The sequence below is a fragment of the Camponotus vicinus genome, unplaced genomic scaffold, assembly GCF_025532165.1.
Source record: "Camponotus vicinus isolate PSW18456_S1 unplaced genomic scaffold, iyCamVici1.0 SCAF_2, whole genome shotgun sequence".
Taxonomy (NCBI): Eukaryota; Metazoa; Arthropoda; class Insecta; order Hymenoptera; family Formicidae; genus Camponotus; species Camponotus vicinus.
This window is the reverse complement of record NW_028141956.1, coordinates 19,552,909-19,579,235: the sequence shown is the minus strand read 5'-3', so window position 1 is coordinate 19,579,235 and position 26,327 is coordinate 19,552,909. Positions and strand designations below refer to the sequence as shown.

At 34.3% G+C, this 26,327-nt stretch overlaps 2 protein-coding genes across 4 annotated transcripts in view; one reads left to right on the top strand and one right to left on the bottom strand.

The window, feature by feature from the left end:
• Atg4a (Autophagy-related 4a) overlaps window positions 1-26,327 on the top strand; it is a 254,744-nt gene that overhangs the window by 65,538 nt on the left and 162,879 nt on the right. For both annotated transcript variants that reach the window (XM_083090133.1, XM_083090134.1), the window contains exons 4-7: window positions 1,320-1,497; window positions 4,969-5,048; window positions 15,853-16,004; window positions 16,148-16,226. In XM_083090133.1, the coding sequence (XP_082946259.1) occupies window positions 1,320-1,497; window positions 4,969-5,048; window positions 15,853-16,004; window positions 16,148-16,226 (489 nt within the window). The remainder of the gene's footprint in view (window positions 1-1,319; window positions 1,498-4,968; window positions 5,049-15,852; window positions 16,005-16,147; window positions 16,227-26,327) is intronic.
• LOC145966209 (uncharacterized) lies at window positions 8,469-13,222 on the bottom strand. Of its 2 annotated transcripts, XM_083090137.1 has the most exons (3): window positions 12,960-13,222; window positions 11,657-12,551; window positions 8,469-9,840 (listed from the first exon to the last, which is right to left on the bottom strand). In XM_083090137.1, exons 1-2 carry the CDS (start codon window positions 13,132-13,134, stop codon window positions 11,662-11,664), a joined length of 1,065 nt encoding a protein of 354 aa, XP_082946263.1. In that variant the 5' UTR covers window positions 13,135-13,222; the 3' UTR covers window positions 8,469-9,840; window positions 11,657-11,661. The 2 variants fall into 2 exon arrangements, with proteins under 2 accessions (XP_082946263.1, XP_082946262.1); XM_083090136.1 differs by lacking the exon at window positions 8,469-9,840 and having other exon boundaries at window positions 11,166-12,551.

Sequence of the window (26,327 nt, the reverse complement as noted above, 5' to 3'; positions counted from 1 at the left end):
TTTATTGTATATAAATATCGACTGAATGTTGTACGGATATTTGCAGAATATTGGTGTACATATCTTGTAGATATTTATGAAACCTCCAATTGCGGAATTTGGATATCTACAGCATCTCTAATAACAATTTTTCGTATATTCATGGATATATTTTCAATGCCCATGAAGAATATCTAGTGGATATCTAATCTCAATTATTTTCCGTATGGGAATGTCACGCATTAAGCATTTGCAAAACAACAACCTCTTATTACTATTGCTCCAACAAATTGTTTCAAAAAATATATTTATATTTGATTTTTGTATCTCGATGTCCGATATTTATTATATATTCAAATGTTGTGTTTAAGGTTATAAATGTCTAGTACGATAAAAATTTCCGATAATTACATAGAATGTGTTTCATATGTTTATTAGTTATATTTATTAGTTATCTTTATTAGTTATCTTTTATTACGGGAAGTTATCTTTTATTACGGGAATTTGTTATATTTATTAGTTATCTTTTATTACGGGAAAACAGGATGTGTTGCGCGAAGAATCGGGTGCATGGACGGACACGAATAGCGTATTTAAAGAGATATAATTAATTCTGGAAAATGATTTTTCGAAACATAACTTAATCATATATAGTTTGCTTCGCAAAAAAATAACTTTTTATTTAGTGATAAAGAAATTTTAAAATTAAAAAATGTTAAATTTCAAAGGTATTTTGAAAAATTAAAAAAAGATAACAAATTTTTTTGTTATTGTACTCTTGAAACCATTTGTACCATTGATAACTTTTAATATGAAAATTTTTTTCTATCTCTTATAGTTTTGAAGATTCGTCTTGAAAGAAAAAAAACCGAACCATTTTTTCAAAGAAGTGTTTTATCTCTTATATGCGTATGGATACGTGTAAAAAAATATGTGTCCCTTATTTTTGTCTATAAAACAACATACTAAATGCTCATCAAAATTGGAGGAGAACATTTCTGGACTTTTCCTTGTGAGTTGAAACAATCAAACCTTTGTACATGCCTTTTTTCATTTGTTGTACTTTTAGAGAAAAATTCATTTATAGATTATAATAGGTCACTTCTTGTGTACAGATATATCTTCAATTTTTAAAGCTTTTTCCTACTTGTATGAAGAAATTCTAACCTGTGTCTATTTTCAATATATTTTATACGTATTTTACACATATATGTTACTTTTATATAGTTTATCTCTTTCTGTTATATTGCAACAATTATGGGGAATAGGTGTATACTATGTAAGATAACTATATAAGAAAGTATACATTTATTACAGCATTTTTTATATTTATGATATAGGTAAAGATTGGCAATGGATGCCAGAAACAAAGAACAGCACATATTTGAAGATTTTAAGCCGCTTTGAGGATAAAAGAGCTGCTGCTTTTTCCATTCATCAAATTGCATTAATGGGTGCATCAGAAGGAAAGGAAGTAGGGCAATGGTTTGGTCCTAATACCATTGCACAAGTATTAAAGTATGAAATATACGAATATATACTTTTATATATACGAAATATTATATATTGAAAAAATTTTAATTTAGTTATATTTTAATTTATTTAAATAAACACTACAAAAATGAAACTTTACAAGAATTAAAAGTTTGCGCAGTAATAATATAAATTCTTTACAAATTGTATTTGAGGAAAAATATGTGAACCTCTAACTAGTTCTTGTCACTATGGTAAAATAAAAAAATGAATTAATAGAATTATTAGAATTAAGAACTATTTAGAAGTTTTTGAACCCTACAATTAAAAATGTTGAATTTGCTATCCGAAAACTTTAAATGTTGAATTTGCTATCCGAAAACTTTAAATGTTGAATTTGCTATCCGAAAACTTTAAATTTTGTGTTGAGAGGAAAGTATTTGAGGTGGAATCTATTCAGTTTTATTTCTTAAAACTTAAAATACTAAATTTAATTTGATAATGAAATGAAAACCTATTTAGAGCTTTTAAATCCATATATTATAGTTTAAGTTTTTGAGCTGCAATTCCTCGGTAGGAAAATCACATTTTCAAGATAGGAAAAGAGCTCTTAAATTCATATATTATAGTTTAAGTTTTCAAGCTATAATTCTTCGGCAGGAATACCACATTTTCAACCATGATTCAAGATAGAACTATACTTAAAATGTGATAAATCTATTATCTTTCACTGATAATTCCGTCTAGATTTAAAAGTACATAACATATAAATTTTTAAGCTATAATTTTTGGCAGAAGAATTATCCTAGTTGTTCTTCATATAGGAAAGAATGCTTAAAACGCAATAAAGGACCCTGACACTTATGGAGAATTGTTCCTCAAAGGATTTCGTTCAAACATTAAAATTTTGCAATTTATGTGACACTGAACAAAAATCTCAATAGGCACAATTTTCTAGTTTAATCTACAGAGAGAAAGTTAGTAAATGTTGAAAGTTGATGATTTTTAGACTTTTTGCGAAAATTATCATATTTGCAACTCTCTGTCAACTGAAACATCCCAAGATTTATCATTTGAAGATGTCTGTCTATAATTCGAGTCGTAAGATGTGTGTACGGTTCTTTATATGTTAGATTTCAAATATGATTAATTACTTTTGTATTATTATTAATTATCTTTTGAAAACTATGAGTTTTGTAAAGTAAAAGAATATATACAGGGTGTCCGCCGTAATAATCGCCTAATTTTTCATGTGCAGCTACAGCAAGTAAATTGTGAGTAGGAAAGTCCTCTACCATTTTGCGAACTTCGCAATAATTAATTAGATATTGACTTTATAAGATTGATCAACCTGCGTGAGTAGAAGCGCACGGACAAGAAAAGTCCGCGGCACGCGGCGCTTCAACGTTATGTGTGGTAAATGCCCCACTCACCGCTTCGCCACGCCTAATATCAGGTTACAATAGGATGGCTCTCATCGCCACGCATTTATACTCACACGCATTGGCCAATCTTTTTAAATTAATATCTAATTAATTATTGCGAAGATCACAAAATAGTAGAGAACTTTCCTACTCAGCTTAATCCACTCTATCTCCTCAAATGCTTGTATATATAATACTCCGGGACACACACTATATATATACAGGGTGATTCTGAACAAACGTTTGTCTTTAAAATATCAAATTCTTGAATGAATTCTAAGACGATTTTTCCTCTTGCAAAATTTTGCCCGGAGCTTAGTTTTTAAAATATAAAGGAAAATAGTTAACTACTTACGGAACGAGTACAAGAGGTAGGCAGGGACGGCGCGATATAGGCGATTACGTGGGGCGCTCGCCACGATCAGCTGATTGCTATACGCGATGACTGTAACAATCAGTGTGTGTGTGTGTGTGTGTGCGCGCCCGCCTATATCGCGCCTATATCGCGCCGTCCCTGCCTACCTCTTGTACTCGTTCCGTAAGTAGTTAACTATTTTCCTTTATATTTTAAAAACTAAGCTCCGGGCAAAATTTTGCAAGAGGAAAAATCGTCTTAGAATTCATTCAAGAATTTGATATTTTAAAGACAAACGTTTGTTCAGAATCACCCTGTATATGTATACATATATACAGGGTGTCCGATTCCTGAGTGACCAAACGAAAAGTAGTAGTAGATTGGGTCAAACTGAGAAGAAAAGTCCTCTACCATTTTGCAAAATTCGCAATAATTATTAAAAAATAAGCAAAAATGTCTCGGTACATGAGAAGCGGTAAACCGCTTGTAGTGTGTGATTATTAAGTGATCAAACGAAAAGTGGTGATAGATTGGGTCAAACTGAAAAGAAAATTCCTCTACCATATTGCAAAATTCGCAATAATTATTAAGTTATAGGCAAAAATGTCAGAGTATAAGAAGCGGTAGACAGATCGCTTCTCATGCGCTGAGACATTTTTGCCTATAACTTAATAATTATTGCGAATTTTGCAAAATGGTAGAGGACTTGTCTTTCCAGTTTGACCCAATCTACCACCACTTTTCGTTTGATCATTCATTAATCGGACACTGCGAGCGATCTACCGCTTCTTATGCGCCGAAACATTTTTGCTTATTTCTTAATAATTATTGCGAATTTTGCAAAATAGTAGAGAACTTTTCTTCTCAATTTGATCCAATCTACCACTACTTTTCGTTTGGTCACTCAGGAATCGGACACCCTGTATATAGATATAGATATATACAGGGTGTAACCGAAAAAGCGCCCACGGAGCAAATAGCATTATTACTGATTAAAAATTGAGTCGAAAAGTCCTGAACACTTTTTCTTTATAATACTTCATAAAGCGGTAATTATTGAGTAAAGTTGCGCCAATAAGCCAATATTGACAATTTTAAGATTGACAGAGGCACTTTCAGAAAAAACGTTTGATACAAAAGTTTCTCATTTTTTCACGTACAATTCGAATCTGTAATAAAAAGTACCATGTTCCCCTAAAAAAAAATCAACTTCCGATCCGGATGGCGTATTTCCGGTCGGAATCAAAAGTTGAAAATATCACCATTTGATAGAGCGTACCCGATTTACTTAAAAATTGTTTGCGATTTTTGATAAGAGCCATTTATTTTCATTTTATAAGGGGTGTACGGGTGGTCTGGGACACCCTGTATATACTCCTGTATTATAATTATAATTTATAGGTTTATAATCACAAATAAATGCAATTTAATATAAAAAACATAAAAAATTAAAAAAGCTTTTAAGAGTATATTTTCAAAAATATTACAAGTTGCTCGAAAATTGCTTAAATAAAATTTGCTAGGATAAAATTAAAAATTTTTTTCATAATAAATTACAAAATTCCGTTTTTTCTAATTTTTTTCTTTGGTTGAAAATCTATTGGTTTTCTGATTAAATAGTACAAAAAATCGGGGTTTGCTTTTAATTTAATTTTATATAACTGTACATTTTATATATACTTCATTTCAATAAACTTTTATAATAATTTTAACTTTTTATTATGTATATTTTTTCAGAAAATTAGTCGTATATGATGAATGGAGCTCCATCACTATACATGTTGCACTAGACAATACATTAATAATTAATGATGTTTGTAAGTATGCAGTTATATCAAAGTCCCCTCTTCCTAAGTTAAGCAAATAAATAATAATAATAATAAAAATTATTTAGATATTCAAGTAATTAATCATATTGAACAACTAATTATACACTGCCTATTGTCATAGATTTATTATACATTTGCTATCAAAATAGAATGTTACTGAGTAATGTGTAAATTATGTTATCAGCAGCATAACAACAATTGTTGGTTTGTTGTTTCGTCTACATCATGACAGCAATAATACAAGTGTAATAATTTTCACTTGTGTCGCACATATTTCCTCAAGCAATGAAATTTTTTAACCGTAGCTTATGAACAAATTAAAAATATAATATTGTTATACGTTTACGATAGAAACAACATATAACCCTCTCGAGATTGAATGTACTAAGTTCGTTCATTTACTGCTGTATGATGCACAATACAGTAAATACAAAGTAACAATAGCATATCAATGTTATAATTAACCAATGTAACTACAAGATAATCTTTCCTTGTGCATAACAATTATATTGTCAACATTGATGTTGTATTACTGTTATTTTGTGTTTACTACGTATGTGTGCACTATTTTCTATCTTTTTTCATGAGAGTATATACCCTAGTAGCACAAAACATTGGCAAAATATTGATATATCTTGGCTCAATATTGGTTATATTGGAAATGTCTTGGCCAATACTTTCCAATGTAAAACTAATATTGGTTGTTAACAAAATGCAAGTGTTCTGCCAATATTGCAGTGCCCATGATGACCAATATTGGCTACTAAATAAATATAAATGTGTTGCCAATATTGCACGTTCACACATTACATGTGAGCTTCGCGCGTTGCCACTAGGTGGAAAAAGATTTCGGTTTATTTATCGAAATATTTTTCATTAGGCTTCTAAACTCATTTCTAAAAGTTCATTTATATTCCTTCATACAATCTCTAGCGGGAACCTATCTTATTTTGTACATACAAAGCAAATATTGTTACGATTTGACCCCGAGAAGCCGATAAAAAATTATAATTTTTCAATTTTTTCTTAATTTTTAACCGCTTTGTGTCTATATATACTTTAATCGTGAAGGAGCATTTATTATTCTGTGCAATTAATAAAATGATTTCGGACAAAAATGAAATATGACATTTTATCGGTAAAACAGGACTCCGGCATTCCCTTAAAATTCTTTTCAAAAAATATATATGTAAAAATAAAAAAAAGTAAAATTAGGAGGGATTATAAAAATTTGTATTATGTGGAGAAACTTATAATTAAATAATAACTATATGTTCAAGATTATGGCCGGTATTCATAGTCCGTTCTTATATTTAAGATCGTCTTAAGAACCCATTCAACCAATCAAATAGCTGCAATGCGGTCATTGATTGGTTGAATGGGTTCTTAAGACGATCTTAAATATAAGAACAGACTATGAATACCGGCCTATATTACATTTTATTAAGTGTTTTATTTATCCATATATGTAACTTTAATAATATGAGACTGTAACATAATTTTTGTTGCTCTTATATAGCATTATATATAGCAGTTATCTAATTTACTTATATCATCAATATGTATATTTTTATGATATATATATATATATATATATATATATATATATACCCAGTAAGCAAAATGTTAGCAGGTTGGCAGCAGATTGGCAGCAAATTCGATCAGAATCCCACACCAGAACCGTAGCCATCTGTGTCCGCATTAAGCTTTTGTTTTGGCGACAGAGCTGTAAAACATATCCTGTCAACAAACTGTCGGCAGAAACCGAGCAGGATCTGTGCGATGCAATTTGATGTTAGATTGCCAGCAGAAACCGAGCAGAATCTGCGCATGCAACCTGATGGCAAATTGACAGCAGAAACTGCACAAGATTTGCGCTTACTTTTATTAATATTATATAAATGCAACAAAATTGATTATTACAAGTGCTAAATAAGAATATTATCGGCAAATTAATTACAATTTTCTTCTAAAATGACATATATGTCATATGTTATATCGTAATATATGTTAATGTAATATACAGGGTGATTCTGAATAACTTTATGTTTTTGCAAAAACATAATCTTGACCGAATTCTAAGACGATTTTTCCTTTGGCAAAATTTCGTGCAAAGCATAGTTTTTGAATTATTAAAGGAAGTAGTTAACGTATGACGGGTCGAATACAAGAGGCAGGCAAGGGTGGCGTGATTCACCGTCAGACGCGGGCGCTCACGCGGAGCGCCTTCGGCGATCAGCTGGTCGCTATACTATGCACGGACATACATGCGAATACATACATTCTCTCTCACTCTCTCTCTCTCTCTCTCTCATTCGCTCACTTACCCGTGGTTTTTTTTTTTTTTTTTTACGAGGGGAAAATGCATTTTATGCATACTCACCGGTCGGTCCGGTGAGTTATGTGGGACTCGAGTACCAAGTCGAATTACCAACTCGGTACTCCCTACCCACTAAAAACCCCTCTCTTTTCACGAATTTCCTTTGACACACTGTCCCTCTGACTTCCCGAGATCTGTTTTCACATAACGTCAAAAAATAGTTATTATTACCTTGTTCGATGACTTTTGATGTATTGCTGTAATTGCTTGAAGGAGAAATGAATTTTCCGATAGATCGTACGTTCTCAAATTTAACGTAGATATCACGTTGCAAAAGACAAGAAATCCACACTAAATTATTAACTGAAAGTTTTTCTTCTTTCATGAACTGTATTCTTTTATAAACTTTAACGTAATCACATTTATTTACTCACTCGATGAGACGAGAAATTTACTAATGACTCTATCACTAATCACTATTAATCACTGTCGAATAATAACTGTTGGCGATTAAAAATCACTCGACGAAAGAAACACGCGCGGACACGTTACTACACGACGCGACGACGCGACAATGCGACGGTAATTATTCGGCGACTGCAAGCAGTTTTTTGTCATGGTATGTTGCGGTAGGTTAATGTACTACTGGCGCTATCGAACGCGATCATGTGTTCGATTGAAGAATGCGGTAAACATAATAAACATTTAACATATTAATATTATTATTATCATGAATGTGTGTGATATCCATACATCGTATGATATCTATTTAAAAATTAATTAGATTAAATAAGTGTTTTTAAAATATTTATTACTTTTACTATTATCTTAAATAAATATTTAATATTAATATTTTATATGATAATAGTAAAAGTAATAAATATTTTAAAAACACTTATTTATTCTAATTAATTTTTAAATAGATATACGATGTATGGATATCACACACATTCATGATAATGGAATGATCGAACGAGCCCGCCGAAGGCGGGTGAAGTTCGATCGAGATTATATTTACCGTCTCGTTCGAAGATGATAGAGAAATAATAATGTAGTACTGCTCCGTAGTGCTCAACTTCACAACATATTCAGAGTGTAATTTATTTAAATTTGGGCGTCGTTCCGCCCGTCCAGTCTAGGTGTCACTAGGCACCGTCTCGCCCTCTATATCCTCATATTGTTTTTTGTATACATTATAGTAAAGTTTGAGTTATATTTTTTGATGATGATCCTGGGTATTAATAACCTGGGTTCATGAGGGGGGGACTTGGATCATCTTCGAACGAGACGGTAAATATAATCTCGATCGAACTTCACCCGCCTTCGGCGGGCTCGTTCGATCATTCCATTATATTTACCGTCTCGTTCTCGATGATAGAGAAATAATAATGTAGATTTTTAGCGTCTTCAATAACTCAATCTTTATTACTGATCCTTTTTTTTTTTTTTTTTTTATAATAATACAGAGCGCGCAAAGCTATCATTGGATGATTGAATCGGTCTATTGTAAAATCTCATAAATGTCTGAGACTGTGCTGACCAGCCCGCTGTTCGCCTAATAGTTGCGATATCTACTCCTTTATTAAATGCCGCCGAGACCGCTGCATGTCTGGTGCTATACGCTGAGAATTGTTCCGTATCAATACCTGCTTTGGATAACAAAGATTTTATCCAATGTCCTATAGTTTGTGGACTAGCTGGGCCATATGGTTTAATTGTCGAAATCAATAACCTTTTGTTACTTCTATCTCTTAAGTGTTTTGTGATTTCCACATACTCCAGCACGCAAGATGCAACGCATAAACTAGGCTTTGTCGTAAAGAAAGGTAGATATAAATCCGGTTGAAAAGACCCTGGTCTTGAAGTTTTAATTTGGTCCGGTATTTTTATTGTAATTCCCGAAGAGGATTTTGAAATATTTTCAATATTGATTAACGCTAGAGTCTGAAGCCTGTGTGCCGTTGATAATGCTAATAAGGTTGTTAGTTTTTCAACTGCATCTTTAATCTTTAATTTAGACATTGGAGGAAGTTTTTCAATGTAGTTTAATACTGGGGCTGTATCCCAAGTGCTGGCGTATCTTGGTTTAGTCGGCTTTTGTTTAAAGACTCCTTTCAAAAAACGAATTATGAGACCATCTTGAGAAATGTCTCTTAACGAGATAAGTGAGATTGCCGATCTACTTGTATTTATTACACTATAACTTGCCCCATCGTTGAATCTTTTTGATAAAAAACTTAATATATCCGGAGTTGGGGCATTATAAATATCTAGTTTTCTGACATGGGCAAACTCCCACCACATCTTTAAGGCACTTTGGTATTGTTTCAACGTAGAGTTAGTGATTGAGGCAATCATGGTATTTATAGAGTCTTCTTTTACGCCATTTCTTAATAACGCTGATATGATAATCTCCCTGCCACCAGGGAAAGGTGGGAAGCTCTGGGGTGCGTCTTGTCCCTGTAAGGTGATATTAGAAGATGTTTATTCGGTTTAAATACTAGCAATTTTGAAATAAGAAGGGACTTGTATAGAGGATACCACGGTTGTGTTGGCCACAATGGTACTACAACCACCCCTTCTGCTTGATCGAGAATAATTTTCCTTAAAGTACGTGAAATGAGTGCAAACGGGGGAAACGCGTAGAAATTTATTTTCTTCCAGCAAACTGTAAATGCATCTATTGCTGATGCATCTGGATCCGGGAATCTGGCGTAAAAGTTTTTACACTTTTTATTTATTCTGGAAGCGAAAAGGTCGACTGAAGGCCTTCCAAAGTTTTTAACAATTTTTTTTTTTTGAAATATCTATCCGATAATTCCCATTCCGTATCTAGATTTGTGACTCTAGAGGCTGCATCTGCTTCAACGTTTTCTTTGGATGCGATATAGGAGGCCTTAACCCACAATTTTTTGTTCTCGCACCATTGCCAGATTTTTCTCGCCAGCTTACTTAGATGTGGAAACTGAATACCGCCCGCTCTATTTATATAACAGATCGCTGTGGTGTTATCCAATCGTAACAAAATTTCTCTGTTCGAAATTTCTGAAGCAAAACACTTTAGTGCAAAAAATGCTGCCAATAGCTCCAAAAAATTGATATGATGTTTTCTTTCTTCCTCGTTCCATGTACCATGCGAGCTTATGTTGTTGCAATAACAACCCCAACCAGTCCGAGATGCGTCTGAGAAAATTTCTAACGAATAATTTTGGGTTCTAATGGGGTTAGAACCCGTTAGGATATTTCTTTTCCACCACTGGAGATCTTCAACCATTGAACTTTTTATTTGCATTTTTCTTTCAAAATTGTTATCATTAAATTTCAAGGCTAGAAATTTTTCTCTTTCCATTCTTTTACAATACATGACACTATACGCTATTGCCGGACAGGCTGCATTTAATGTGCCCAACAATTGTGCCACTTCACGAATTTTGTACTATTTATTTTCTTGGAATTTTTCTATCAGAGATAAAATTTTTTGTTTTTTATTGTTATTTAATTCTAGACAAAAGTCTACTGAGTTTATTATGAATCCTAGATATTTACTTTTTTGACTAGGTACTAAGGAACTCTTTTTATAGTTTATGATAAATCCTAGTCGTTCTAACAGCTTCACTGCTTTTTTAACGTTATTTCTACACTTCTCTATTGAATTCGCTATAAATAAAAAATCATCAAGGTAAATAATACATAAAATACCTGCGCGTCTCAGGTAATTAATCACAGGTTTCATAATTTTTGTGAAAATATATGGACTTGTACATAAGCCAAACGATAAGCAATTAAATTGGTACAATTTCTTTTCGAAACGAAATCTCAGAAATTTTCTATTATTTTCTTTTACCGGAATTAAATAATACGCATCTTTCAAGTCTACAGTGCACATAAAATCATTCTTTCTAATTAAGTCTCTAGCCACACGAATATCTTCCATCTTAAAATGTATTGGCTCTATAAATTTATTCAGTTCTTTTAAGTTAATAATAAATCTATTAGCGCCATTTGGTTTTGGAACGAGGAAAAAAGGGGATACGAATTGATCGTCTGATTCTACACATACTTCTATAACCTTTTTTGTTATTAGTTGGGCCAGTGCAACTTTAATTTCTACGCTCTGTTTTGCTGACCATTTCTGTTCATTCGGAGTTATCTCTTGTGTCGGATTATTCTTAAACTTGATTGAGTATCCTCTAATACACTTTAAAATAAATTTATCATCCGTAATTTCTTTCCACGCGTTACTAAAATATTGGAGATGACCAGCTATAGTTTTTACTTTAATCACTTCTTCGACGATGAGCGGCTCGTCGTTTTCGCTGCCGGTTTCCGTTGAGACTCCCGTTTGGTTCCCTGGTTTCTCGGTCTGAATTTGAACATTGGTCGTCTGTAGTAATTTCCCACCTGCTTCCAATTCGCAGGTGGGTATTTCCAGTTTCCCTGGTTACGAGGGATTGATTGAGTCTTATGAGTTTTTTCCGATTGTTTAAGGCCAACTACTGCTTTTTCAATAATTTTTGCTTCTTTAACCACATCCCTGAATTTTTCTGAATACAACCACTCGTCCGAGATTGTTGTATCCAGTGTTGGCTTGAGTGACTTATTTAACAGGGGAGTGATGAAGGATTTTCTCGCGAGTGAGTGTTGGTGGAAAATCTCTGCCAAGAGTTGGCCTACATGGCATAAGTGATCGGAGAATTTTTCCTGATCTATATCATCTTCTGGTTCATCCAACATCATTGATATTGCCGCTCCCAACGCTGATATTGCCGTTCCGACACAATTTTGAGTGTCCGCAAAATGTTGATCTCTTTTCTTGGCAATATCTGTTAGAATTGGTATAATATCTGTATTTATCTTCGGAGCCTCTGTATAAAAATCTTCTTTGCGTGAGTACGTTTCTAAAATACGATTTTTCTTTTCCACTGGAAGACCATCTCTCATCCATCTTGTCCATGTGATTTTTAATTCCTCATTAAAATTTATCTTTAATTGTTTAGATTCGCTAGGATCTATTCCCAGAAATTTTTGGATCTCATTTCTGTTGATGTCCTTTTGATCTGCGTCAACTGCAGCCTCGACTACTTCGACTGCAGGCTCAACTATTTCGAGGGGAACAGATGTATCTTTAGGAGGCACAATAACTTTTTTAGTATTTGTCTCTATTGTCATATCTGAAAAAACGAACATCTTTTAATGGGAGAATGATAAGGAGTAGCATCTGTATTGTACTATGCACTATTTGTGCATATTTTGCACCCTACTATGCACTATTTGTGCTTTTTTTTTTTTTTTTTTTTACTTGCTGACTAAATCGTGTGGATTTTTGCCATCTTATGAGGGAGTAAGTGAAATAAAATACCAAACTGAGTAACACTTTAATGTGTGTTTTTTGTAAATTCTTGTTCTTATTGAACTTATTTACCAAATGCTCAGTATCAAAAAACGTGTGGTTCTTTGATAACTCAACGTTCGTATGGAACAGAAGAGTTTGTTTCACTTTTACAAAAAAAAAAACCGCATGGTTTTTTGATAACTCAACGTTCGTGTGGAACAGAAGAGTTTGTTTCAATTTTACATACCCTCTGGATTTTCTTTTCCATTCTTAGACTGTGATTCCGCCAACTGTCTAACCGTATTGGTTAGGTTAGAGATCTGGTCTTGCATTTCTTGTAATTGTCTTTCCGTTCTTCGCTCTCTTTTATATTTATCTCGAGAATGAGATCTTGAGCGTTTTCTCTTCCTTGTATTTGACATAATTGCCTGTTTTCGTTGACTATTTACTGCAACACTCTATAATACGTCGTGAAATCGTCGCACAACAAAACAATATGAGGATATAGAGGGCGAGACGGTGCCTAGTGACACCTAGACTGGACGGGCGGAACGACGCCCAAATTTAAATAAATTACACTCTGAATATGTTGTGAAGTTGAGCACTGCGGAGCAGTACTACATTATTATTTCTCTATCATCGAGAACGAGACGGTAAATATAATAATAATATTAATATGTTAAATGTTTATTATGTTTACCGCATTCTTCAATCGAACACATGATTGCGTTTGATTGCGCCAGTAGTACCTTAACCTACCGCAACCTACCATGACAAAAAACTGCTTGCAGTCGCCGAGTAATTATCGTCGCATTGTCGCGTCGTCGCGTCGTGTAGTAACGTGTCCGCGCGTGTTTCTTTCATCGAGTGATTTTTAATCGCCAACAGTTATTATTCGACAGTGATTAATAGTGATTAGTGAGAGTCATTAGTAAATTTCTCGTCTCATCGAGTGAGTAAATAAATGTGATTACGTTAAAGTTTATACAAGAATACAGTTCATGAAAGGAGAAAAACCTTCAGTTGATAATTTAGTGTGAATTTCTTGTCTTTTGCAACGTGATATCTACGTTAAATTTGAGAACGTACGATCTATCGGAAAATTCATTTCTCCTTCAAGCAATTACAGCAATACATCAAAAGTCATCGAACAAGGTAATAATAACTACTTTTTGACGTTATGTGAAAACAGATCTCGGGAAGTCAGAGGGACAGTGTGTCAAAGGAAATTCGTGAAAAGAGAGGGGTTTTTAGTGGGTAGGGAGTACCGAGTTGGTAATTCGACTTGGTACTCGAGTCCCACATAACTCACTGGATCGACCGGTGGGTATGCATAAAATGCATTTTCCCCTCTCTTGTAAAAAAAAAAAAAAAAAAAAAAACAGGTGAGTGAGCGAATGAGCGAGAGAGGCGGGGAGAGAGAGAGAGAAAGAGAGAGACAGACAGACAGACAAACAGAGAGAGAATGTATGTGTTCGCATGTGTGTATGTATGTGTATAGCGACCAGCTGATCGCAGCAGGCGCCCCGCGTAAGCACCCGCGTCTGACGGTGAATCGCGTCACCCTTGCCTGCTTCTTGTATTCGATCCGTCATACGTTAACTACTTCCTTTAATAATTCAAAAACTAAGCTTCGGACGAAATTTTGCCAAAGGAAAAATCGTCTTAGAATTCGGTCAAGATTATGTTTTTGCAAAAGCATAAAGTTATTTAGAATCACCCTGTATGTTATATCGTAGTTAAATCTCATATAGCAAAGGACTAATTTAATTTAATTTAATTAATAATAAAGTAAATGATAAAAGTAAATGTAACTTGTAAAACTGGAGATGTAATTTATTTAAAATTAAATTCTTGCTTTATGCCTCAAATAGGCAGTACATGAATAATTATTCCAATCAGTTTAATATTCTGAATCTCATCTGCTTGTATCAGATATCAGAAATTAAAGTGATAGAAATTAAAATGATAATTACTATATTCTTAGTCTTTTATTCATATTCGCGACTTTATATATATTTCTGACAGAAATTAAATTACGAGAAAGTACAGCTCACGTAGCGGTAAGTGAAGGAACTATCGAATCATGCAAACTCTGTTCCGTTTCTGTCGTCAATCTGCTATCAGAGATTGTGTGCGCAGATCCTGCTCGATTTTTGTTATCAATTTGCAATCAAATTGCGCCTCACAGATCTTGTTAAATTTCTGCTATCAATTTGCCGTCAGTTATATCTGCAGGCTTTACTCGATTTCTGTCGATAATTTGACATAAAATTTCATTGCGCAGATCCTGCTCAGTTTCTGCCGACAATCTGTTGTCAAATTGCGTCGCACAGATCCTGTTCAATTTCTGCCATCAATCTGCCGTCAGTTATATCAGCAGGCTCTACTCGATATCTGCCGAGAATTTGATATCAAATTTCATTGCGCAGATCCTGCTCGGTTTCTGCAACCAATCTGTTATCGAATTGTGTTGCGCAGATCTTGCTCGATTTCTGCCACCAATCTGCTATGATAATTTTAAACAAATCCTGTTCAGTTTCTGCTATAAAATTATGTCAGCAGGTTTTGTAACATTTCTGCTGACATTCTGTTATCATTATTTGATATAACAAATTTTTTATACAATCTGCAATCTTACTGTCGACAAAAATTTGTAGCAGAAATTGACAAAATCTGTTTGAACAGACTTTGCTGACTGGGTATATATATATATATATATATATATATATATATAGTATATATTATATAAATTATATATTATTGTATGTATGCTCTCTCTCTCTCTACATATGTTATTTTATTTATTCTTAATTATGTTTCTTAATTTATATTTTTATTTTATACTCATATTTTTTTTTATTCGATTTTTCTTAAAAAGGAATGAAACGAAATTAAGATATATAATTAGTACACATTAATATATGTATAGATTGTGTGTGTGTGCGCGTGCATGCGTGCGTGCGTGCGTGCGTGCGTGCGTGCGTGCGTGCGTGCGTGCGTGCGTGCGTGCGTGTGTGTGTGTGTGTGTGTGTGTGTGCGCGTGCGCGTGTGCGTGTGCGTGTGTGTTAGTTAATGGATAAATGTATTTGAACAATTTTTATCATATTTGATCGTATTTTTTATATATGGATTTGCAGTGAGACAGTGTAGGATAGAAGGTGCTACGACCGCGGAAATAGATGGAGAAGTACCTTTAAAGGCACCTAGCCAATGGAAACCTTTATTATTGTTAATTCCATTACGCCTTGGACTCAGCGAGATTAATCCTATATACATTAATGGACTTAAGGTAATATAAAAATTGTTACATTGAACATTGAATTTTAATACTATTGTACAGTTAGATGCATACAAATTTTTATTATTATAACGTATTACTAATGCATATATTTAGTTCAAAATGTAGATTATAGATTAGAAACATTTTTTCAGACGTCATTTAAGATTACACAGTCCATGGGAGTGATTGGAGGAAAACCCAATCTTGCTTTATATTTTATAGGCTGTGTAGGTTTGTATACTTCGATCAATATAATGACAATTTAAGATTGTACAGACAGAATACATATATAGACACAAATATAAAATAAGCTCTCTTTTTTATTAATGGAAATTTAAAGCTAAAATTATTTTTAATCTTGTAATTCTTTTATTTTGTTCAATAACTATTGTGAAAATTACAAAATACAGGATATCTCATAAAGATTGTGCCAACATTCGTGAGCGGGTAGAATTAAATAAATTGAACGGAAAAGTCCATTAGCATTTTGCAATAATTATTGAAATCTTAATTAAAAAGAATTGGCGAATAAGCGCGCGTTTCCTAAGCGGCTGTGGAATGCGTGTTTCCTCTAATTGTATCAGTATTGAATGTTATAAGGCAAAAAAAAACTTGGCTGTGCGTACCCGACTTTTGTCTTTTTATTGCGCGACACTCGCCATTGGCATACCTACATTTTATCTAGCCGCGCGAAATACGCGTTCATTAGCTAATTCTTTTTGAATAATTCAATAATTATTGTGAAAAATACAAAATAATAAAGGATTTTTTTATTCAGTTTACCGCGCTCACAAGTATTGACTCAGTTACTGCGTTTACAATCTTTTTTGAGACACCCTGTATATTCAAATTTCTATACTTTTATCAAAGTATTACATGTTATAAATTAATAGAGTAGTTAATAGAAGTTTTATATTATATATTTATAATTCTCTTATTGTTAATTAAAAGATAAAAATAATTTTCAATCAATAAACTCCTTGTAACGCCGAAAGGCAAGAAATAAATAAACTTATCTGTCTATCTAATCTTCAATCAATATTCAACTTTTTTTTAAAAGCACAAAAATTGATTTTTTAATTCTAGATTGATTTCAGCTTTTTCTTAGAATATTATTTTGTGTGACATGTATATTCAAAAATTCTTTAAAAAATGGAAAAAATTATCAAATTAAAAAAACCTTACAAAGGTAAAAAAAATATGCCAAGTACATAAAAAATATTTCGTTTTATGCAACAAAATGTTTAATAAAAAAATATCCCTAAAAATGATTTACCAAAATGTTCTCCCAAAAATTAATTTGTAGAAAGGATATAAAATTTTACAAGAAAGTGTGATATCCCTCTAAAAAAATCTTACAAAAGTAAAAAAAAAATACGCGAAGTACATAAAAAATATTCTACCTTGTATGCAACAAAATGTTTAATGAAAAAAGTCCTTAAAAATAATTTACAATAATTTTCCCTCACAAAATCATTTTTCTAAAAAACAAAACCTCAACAAATAATTTTCCTAAAAATATTAAAAAATAAAATATCAAAACTAAATAGGATATCAACAATTACTATTAGCCAAGTACTTAAGAGCAATTTGTAAATTTGATATAATATTTGCCATGAAATATTAATCTTACATTGTAGAAATATTATACATAAATTCTCTTTAAGAAATTAACACGCATTTTATATTTATTGAGAGAAACTTGATTTTTAAAATATTTAAAATCAACACTAAATGATAGATAGATAAATTTATTCTGCCCCTCGGGGATTGAAGGCGCTTTTCAGAGGAGCGTACTCAAACCTCTTACAACATCCCATATAAATTGCCAATATTCAACAAAACATACATAATTACAGTAACCAAGTTCGATTTACATCTAACGCACGCAACGCTTACTTCTATTCACTTACAACTATCTTACATACTAGATTATCTAAACTAAAAGAGAGAGAGAGAACTACCTTCTAGCTAACGCCTCGACTTCCAGTTCCAACATACACTCACCATACTCTACACTCATACTTCCACTCTCCCCCCCCCTTCCCCCCTTCCTTCTCCCTTTTTCTCTCCAATTCCCTCATCCACCATTCGCCCTTCCCTTCCTGCCCTAACAACTACCTCATTCTTTCCCACCAGTTCTCCCCTTCCTCTCTACCCATACACTCCCCCAACACGTGCTCCCATGTCTCCTCACCTCCCCCACACATCCTACACCTCCTCTTCTCCTCTGCTTCCACTTGTTCATTAAAAAACATTTGCTGCAAAACGTGGCTTTTCTGTAAAAAAAATTGCATTTTCACAATTTTCCCCGGTGTTTGGACAATTTTAAGCTTCATTTTCGAGTTCAGGTTCAAAAACATAAAGATATACCGATTTCATACAATCCCCTTACAGGCAAATTTTGGCCCTTTTTCAGCATTGTTCTTTACAAATTGCTCTTAAGTACTTGGCTAATAGTAATTATTGATTTCCTATTTAATTTTGATATTTTATTTTTTAATATTTTTTAAGAAAATTATTTGTTGAGGTTTTATTTTTTAGAAAAATGATTTTGTGAGGGAAAATTATTGTAAATTATTTTTAAAGACTTTTTTCATTAAACATTTTGTTGCATACAAGGTAGAATATTTTTTATGTACTTGGCGTATTTTTTTTTACTTTTGTAAGATTTTTTTAGGGATATCACACCTTTTTGTAAAATTTTATATTCTTTCTACAAATTAATTTTTGGGGGAACGTTTTGATAAATCATTTTTAGGGATATTTTTTTATTAAACATTTTGTTGCATACAAAGCGAAATATTTTTTATGTACTTGGCGTATTTTCTTTTATTTTTGTAAGGTTTTTTTTAAATGGATTTCACACCTTTTTGTAAAATTTTATATCGTTTCTGCAAATTATTTTTTGGGGGAAAATATTTTAGTAAATTATTTTTAGAGATAATTTTTTATTTTTGAAAATTATTACTGTACGATAAATTAGTCTTTCTACAAGTCTTATTTAACGGTATATCTTTGTGACACACTGTTTCTGAAATATTAGATTTCATCCCCAAGAGGTGGTTTTTAAAAATTGTTATTATATGGTAAATTAGTCTTTTTACAAATCTTATCTAACGGCATAGGTTTTATATTTCTGTAGTACACCGTTTCTGAAATATTTTAGATTTCACCCCTAAGGGGTGTGTTAAAAATATCTATCAGGAACGGGTGGTTTTCGGGAATTCCGCGTAAAAAGAAACTTGGCACACACAGCGAGACAAATAAAAATATATTCCGGATCGTACAAAATCGAATAGTGACTTTTACAAAAGCACTGGATAGAAGAATACACAACAAATCGAGGGCTAAGACTGCATGTACGACCGACTTGACTCTAGCGAAAAAAAAACTGCGCAGACGCATGCGCAGACGCATGCGCTGTCGCCACCCTCCCCATGACCAAACACTGCGTGAAGCGCGCAAGCACAAAAGTCATTTATCACTTTCACCCCCCTTCCTCTTTTTCTTATTTATCCAACATTCCCACCGCTTAAGTGCATTCACTTGTTAAATTTTGCATTGCACATAAATCTTTAAAACGCTCTCTCGGGACAGCTTTTGTATAGATATCTGCCCGTTGTAAACTGCTTGGAATGTAACACACTTTTAATTGATTTTCCTCTACCTTCTCGCGTAGAAAATGATAACGGATATCGATGTGCTTCGTTCTTTTGTGGTAGACCGGATACTTCACTAGTTGAATCGCGGATTGATTGTCTATATAGATAACTGTCGCTTCCTTGCATCGACATCCGATATCATTAATGAGCTTTCTAAGCCATACAGCTTCTTTTGCCGCCGCTGCGGCCGCTACATATTCCACCTCGGTTGTACTTAAAGTCACAGATTTCTGCCGTTGTAATGACCAAGTTATTGGGCCGTATGCGAGCATAAATACATAACCAGTTGTCGAGCGCCGTGTATCTATATCTCCTGCAAAATCCGCGTCCGAATATCCTTCTAGTACAAAATTAGATAGATAGATAATAGTTTATTGCTGCCCCTTAGGGATTACAAGGCGCTTTTGCAAGGAGCGTTCCCGAACCTTTAACAAATCTAGACCACTTCTCCCCCCCGACCTGGCCCTTGTGCGACCATTACAGACTACAATACCCTCACCCACCCTACGCATCCTCCCCCTCCTTGACCTCCCTCCCTTGTCCCCCTTGTCCCGCCTTTTGATGAATCCGCATTGACTTTTCAATCCGATCGCGTTTTATCTATAAACCGACGAACATTGACGCGTCGCCTAGGGTCATTTCAAAAGATTTGTTTAACTCGTCAATAATTGAATCAAGAATCACATGAGATTCGCACGCGATTAAACCATCATTCACAAATAGTGCTAGAAACACACATACATTGTTTATTTTACCTACATAGATACATTTTTCGGATTCGCACGGCACGAGATTGAATTTTCGCAAAAAATATGTAAATTTCGTGTTCCAACACCGCGCGGCTTGCTTGATACCGTAAAGAGATTTGTTCAAACGACACATCACGGCACTTGAGTCACCGTCGACCTTCAGTCCGTCGGGTATCTTTAAGTAGAGTTCCTCTTTTACATCGCTGTATAAGAACGCCGTCTTTACGTCGAATTGAATCAGCTCAAGATTCAATTGTGTCGTCATCGCCAGGAACACTCGTAAGGAGTCGTAGCGCACCACCGGGGCAAAAGTCTCGGTATAATCGAGCCCTTCCTTTTGCTGGAAGCCGCGCGCAAGCAATCGTGCCTTGTACCGCTTGATGTGCCCATTTTCATCTTTGAGAATCTTGAACACCCACTTGGTATCCAAGAGCTTTTTACTTTGGTCCACCGGCACAATTGACCATGTATTGTTCCGATCATGCGCCTTAGCTCCTCATGTATTGCACGTCTCCATTGCTCGGACTCAGGTCCATTTATCGCTTCTCTGAAAGTTAACGGAGTATACTCGGTTGCATTTACTTCATATCTTTTAGGTGGTTTTATACTTGCCCGATTTCTCAGCGTGCTCCGTCTATCATCCGCCGGTTCTGGTTCTTTCTCCTCGTTATCACCAGACTCATCGTCCTCTCGATCTGAATCGTCTTCTACGTTTCGATTTTTGTCGGTCATCTCTTCGATTTTAGATAATTTAACCAGCTCGTCATCGCTGTAATTTGTTGACGGATCCTTTTCTTCACCTTGCTCGTTGAAGGTAATATGCCTGGATACCGTTACTGATCGTTTATCGGGATCGAACAGTCTAATTTATAGAGTCGTTTTCGTAGCCAACTAATAACATCCGTTTCGCCTTCGCGTCTAGTTTTCTTCGCATTTGGTGTGGAACATGCACGTATGCGACTGATCCGAACACCCTGATATGTGATAAATCCGGCTTCTTCCCATGCCAGATTTCGAACGGTGTCTGCTTCGGATTCTTGCTTTTAGGAGTGCGATTGAAGACGTAGACCGCCGTATTTACAGCCTCGGCCCAAAGTGCTCTTGATAGATTTTTGTGTCCGATCATTGTTCTCGCACTTTCCATGATTGTGCGATTTTTTCGCTCTGCCTTGCCATTTTGCTCGGGGGTGTATGGGGCTGAATTTTCCATACGAATTCCATGCGATCTGAGATACCGACGCATATCTTCATTGCAATATTCACGCCCGTTATCGGTGTGTATCACTTGTATCTTGCGTCTGAACTTGTTCTCCACCATCTTGTCAAACTCCTTGAATTTTATGTAGACATCGCTTTTGTGTAGTAGAAAGAATATGTGCCTGTATCCTGATGATTCGTCCACGAACGTAAAAAAAAATCTTGCACCTCCTATCGAAGGTTCAGGTAACGGTCCACATACATCTGAGTGTATAAATTCGCCTGGGCGATATATTGTTCTGTCGCTTGTATTTTTAAACGGCAATTTGTGCGATTTTCCGAGTTGACAGGCGTCGCAAAAAAAATTCTTCACATCTGCAAACTTTACTCCGTTTACTGCGCCACAGTTTATCATCTCGCATAGTGTTTTTTGGTTCACGTGGCCAAGACGTTCGTGCCACCGCTTGAGATTCATTGCTATGTTCGCTTCCGGGATTGCGCGCAGGGTATTCACACGGAAAAACATTCGGTAAACGTCATTATTTTGTTTCACACCGTTCGCGTATTCCAGATCGTTTTTCATCAATAGGACACGATTGTCCTTGAACGATACTTCGTATCCGCCGGATGTAAGAATTCCAACTGAGAGCAAATTTTTCTTTATTTTAGGTACAAAAAACACGTTTCGAATTGTCGCATTTTCCCACGTTCCTCTCACGAGTTTCTCGATATGCACGTTTCCGATTCCGCGCACATCACATTCAGCACCGAGCTTCACTTTCTCTCCACTTACCGATCGGTAATCGGACAGCCATTCTCTGGAAAGTAACATGGCAGGACGCCCCGCTGTCGGTCAACCAGACGTCCTCCGTACCGACTCATAATAGCTGTTGTACATTTTCCATGGAAGGCATTGAATTCGAGCTGCCTGTCAGCATGAAGGCACAATTTTCCGAAGATGATGTTCGCGATCTTTTTTCTTCATTGTCATGTTTCTTCTTCCTGCAATCCCGAGCATAATGGCCCATTTTACCGCAGTAGTAGCAGTCGTCATCTTTTTTCTTGCATTGATCGCCATCTTTTTTCTTGCTTTGATTTGGCGGTTTCGAGTTATTCTTTTTTTCTGATGTTTTTCTTTTATTTATCGTCATTGCGGCGAGAGCATTGCAGCATCGTCGTTTGCGGAATATTGACTCTCTTCTTTGATGAGTCTTTCCATCAAATTGTCAAGCGTTTGCCTTTTTTCATCCATGCTGTCCCATGCGGTCCTGAATGCGTTATATTTTGGTGGGAGACTTGCCAAAATTTTCGCCATTATCGACACGTCGTCGATATTCTGGCCGATATCCCTTAGTTGTTGCGCGAGATTTTGAACTTTTGTAAAGTGCTCGACGACAGAATCCTCAGGTGCCATGCGATACTCATGGTATTTTTGATTCAAAATGAGCTTATTCGATGCCGATTTTTGTTCATGAATTTTTGCGAGTCTCACCCACATCTCGTTGGCTGTTTCACAGATTATGAGTGATTTGAGTTGTTTCGCCTCCATTGACGAAGAGATCAGGAACATGGCTTTTGCGTTCTCGCGTTCCCAGAATTTTATTTGTGTTTCTTCCTCAGGTTTCTTCCTCGTACCGTCGACGATTTCCAACAGGCTATTCGCTATAAATAGCCTTGTGATTTGGAATTTCCATGTGTTGAAATCGTTGCCATCGAATTTTGGCATATTGCGAGTCGTCATTTCATCCATTTCTTTTTTTTTTTTTTTTGCTCGCGTTTCTTGACCGATTTTTCTTTCACGAAAACCGTATAAACTAAATAGTGTGTGTCTTTCTACCGTAGCGTATTGACCCGAGTCACTCTGCGAACACGACACGACACTACTTCCGAAAAACGCCCCATGATACTGGGCCCATAACCTGTTAAAAATATCTATCAGGAACGGGTGGTTTTCGGGAATTCCGCGTAAAAAGAAACTTGGCACACACAGCGAGACAAATAAAAATATATTCCGAATCGTACAAAATCGAATAGTGACTTTTATAAAAGCACTGGATAGAAGAATACACAACAAATCGAGGGCTAAGACTGCATGTACGACCGACTCGACTCTAGCGAAAAAAAAACTGCGCAGACGCATGCGCTGTCGCCACCCTCCCCATGACCAAACACTGCGTGAAGCGCGCAAGCACAAAAGTCATTTATCGTTTTCACCCCCCTTCCTCCTTTTTCTTATTTATCCAACAGGGTGGTTTTTAAAAATTGTAATTATACGGTAAATTAGTCTTTCTACAAGTCTTATTTAACGGTATAGGTTTTATATTTTTGTGACACACTGTTTCTGAAATATTAGATTTCACCCCCAAGGGGTGGTTTTTAAAAATTGTTATTATATGGTAAATTAGTCTTTCTATAAGTCATATCTAACAGTACAGGTTTTATATTTTTGTGGTGCATCGTTTTTGAAATATTAGATTTCACCCCTAAGGGATGGTTTTTAAAAATAATTATTATACGCTAAATTAATCTTTGTAGAAATTTTAACTAACAGTACAGGTTTTATATTTTTGTGGTGCACCGTTTCTGAAATATTAGATTTCACCCCCAAGGGGTTGTTTCTAAATTATTACTATTTTTCAAAATTGTTATTATATGACAATTATTTTTTTAGAAATTTTATTTAATCACATAAGTTCCATATTTTTGCGTTCCTAAGATATTAATTTCCATCTCCCAAGGGATGATTTTTGAAAATTACTATACGATAAATTAATCTCTCACACGTATGCACACACATACACACGTATTGCACGTGTATGCACGCACATATACATATAATATTATTTCTTAAGGCGTATTTGCACACTCGACAGAGTAATCGACATGAGCGCTGCAAACGCGCCTTGAGGGACAAACTCGCTTTACGTGTGTGCGTGCGAGCATATGTACGTGAGTCTGAACCTGGAATGAACATGATGATGGAAAACGAAAAATGTCACAATTCTGATATGCGATCATTATTTCTCGGGATTGACTGCACCAATCTTATTCAAACTGGTCGCAATAAAAGTGCCGTTAGATTTGTGATTACAGCTTTAGTTCTTGAGATATTTTAATCGAAAGTTTATAGGACTCAAAATTCCAGATAAGGTACTTGGTAGCGCCGCGTCGAGAACAGTGACTCTCAATGCTCGGATCTATTTTTTTATGTACTTGGCGTCGCGACGCTACCGCGTCGCTTGATATGAAATCTAAAATCTTTTTATACTGTATAATTCTTAAAACCTAAAACTAATGTAAAAATCTATATCTAAATGTAATGTAAAATCTATATTTAAAATTTGAAAGTTAAAAAAAAAATATATATATATATATACAGAGATGGGAAAGTTACTTTTTAAAAGTAACTCGTTACCGTTACTCGTTACCGAGTAAAAAAAGTAACTAGTTACCGTTACCGTTACTTCAAAAGTAACGATTCGTTACTTTTCCCGTTACTTTTAATGTTAAAACAAGATAGAATTAAATAAAAAATTTACTTTGGTAATATTTTTTATTAAAATATTAATATAAAAGCAACAAATTCTTTATTTTAAATTTACAAAACCGTAAAAAATTTAAGGAGATATAGATTTTAAAGCACTTAACATGTAACTTCACATGTAAATAAAAAAATTTTAATTTCCATTAAATTTATAAATATAGCTAAATTTACATTATTTTTATGCTCTCGTCCAATATTACGTCAAACTTAAAAGCTGACTAATCACATCCATTCCTCAGAATGAAATAACTGTGATTGACCAATGATGTCATTAATCGCTCCTGTCTGTGAAGCTGGCACGACAATCTACGAATTTCAAAAAAATACTAAGAGTTCTGATAGCACTTTTCATAGTTCTACAGTTCCTGATAAAAATTAAAAAGAGTTCCGCATTCCTTATATTAAAGAATCGAAATCGAAAAAATGTCGTGCTAATTTCGCGAATCTAGCACAACACTCTTCCCTCCAAAGTACCAAAACGCGTTAAATATTATTTTTAGCAAGAGTTCCCGATAGTTCTGCTATAGTTCAGTCTATATATGTAATTTCAGATCGATATTCCAAAAATTAATAATTTTTTATGAATTTTTAATGTTCTTGACCAGCATAATATTTAGTGAAAATGTGTCGTGCTAATAATTTTCCGTACTTTTAACGGCAGTTCTGGACGGTTTTATAAAAGTTCTATCCTTTAGAAACATTTTTACGCAGAGTTCCGACCGTTTACTATTTTTTAAACAATTTTTTACAATTACCCAGCACGACACTCTCCCTCTAAAGTAGTAAAACGCGATGAAAATTATTATTTTTGACAACAGTTCTCGATAGTTCTGCTATAGTTTAGCCTATATATGCAATTTTAGATCGATATTCCAAAAATTAATAATTTTTTATGAATTTTTAATGTTCTTGATCAGCACGACAATTAGTGAAAATGTGTCGTGCTGATGATTTTCCCTAGTTTTAACGGAAATTCTGGACAGTTCTATAAAAGTTCTGTCCTTTAGAAACATTTTTACGCAGAGCTCCGACCGTTTACTATTTTATAAATAATTATTTAAAAAATCTCTCTGCTTAAAAAATATTTGCAATTAATTACATATTTTTTCTTAAAAACAACTGTGTGTTTTCTTTACACCAATTGATTACTCTCATTATTTTGTACATAAAAGTATTA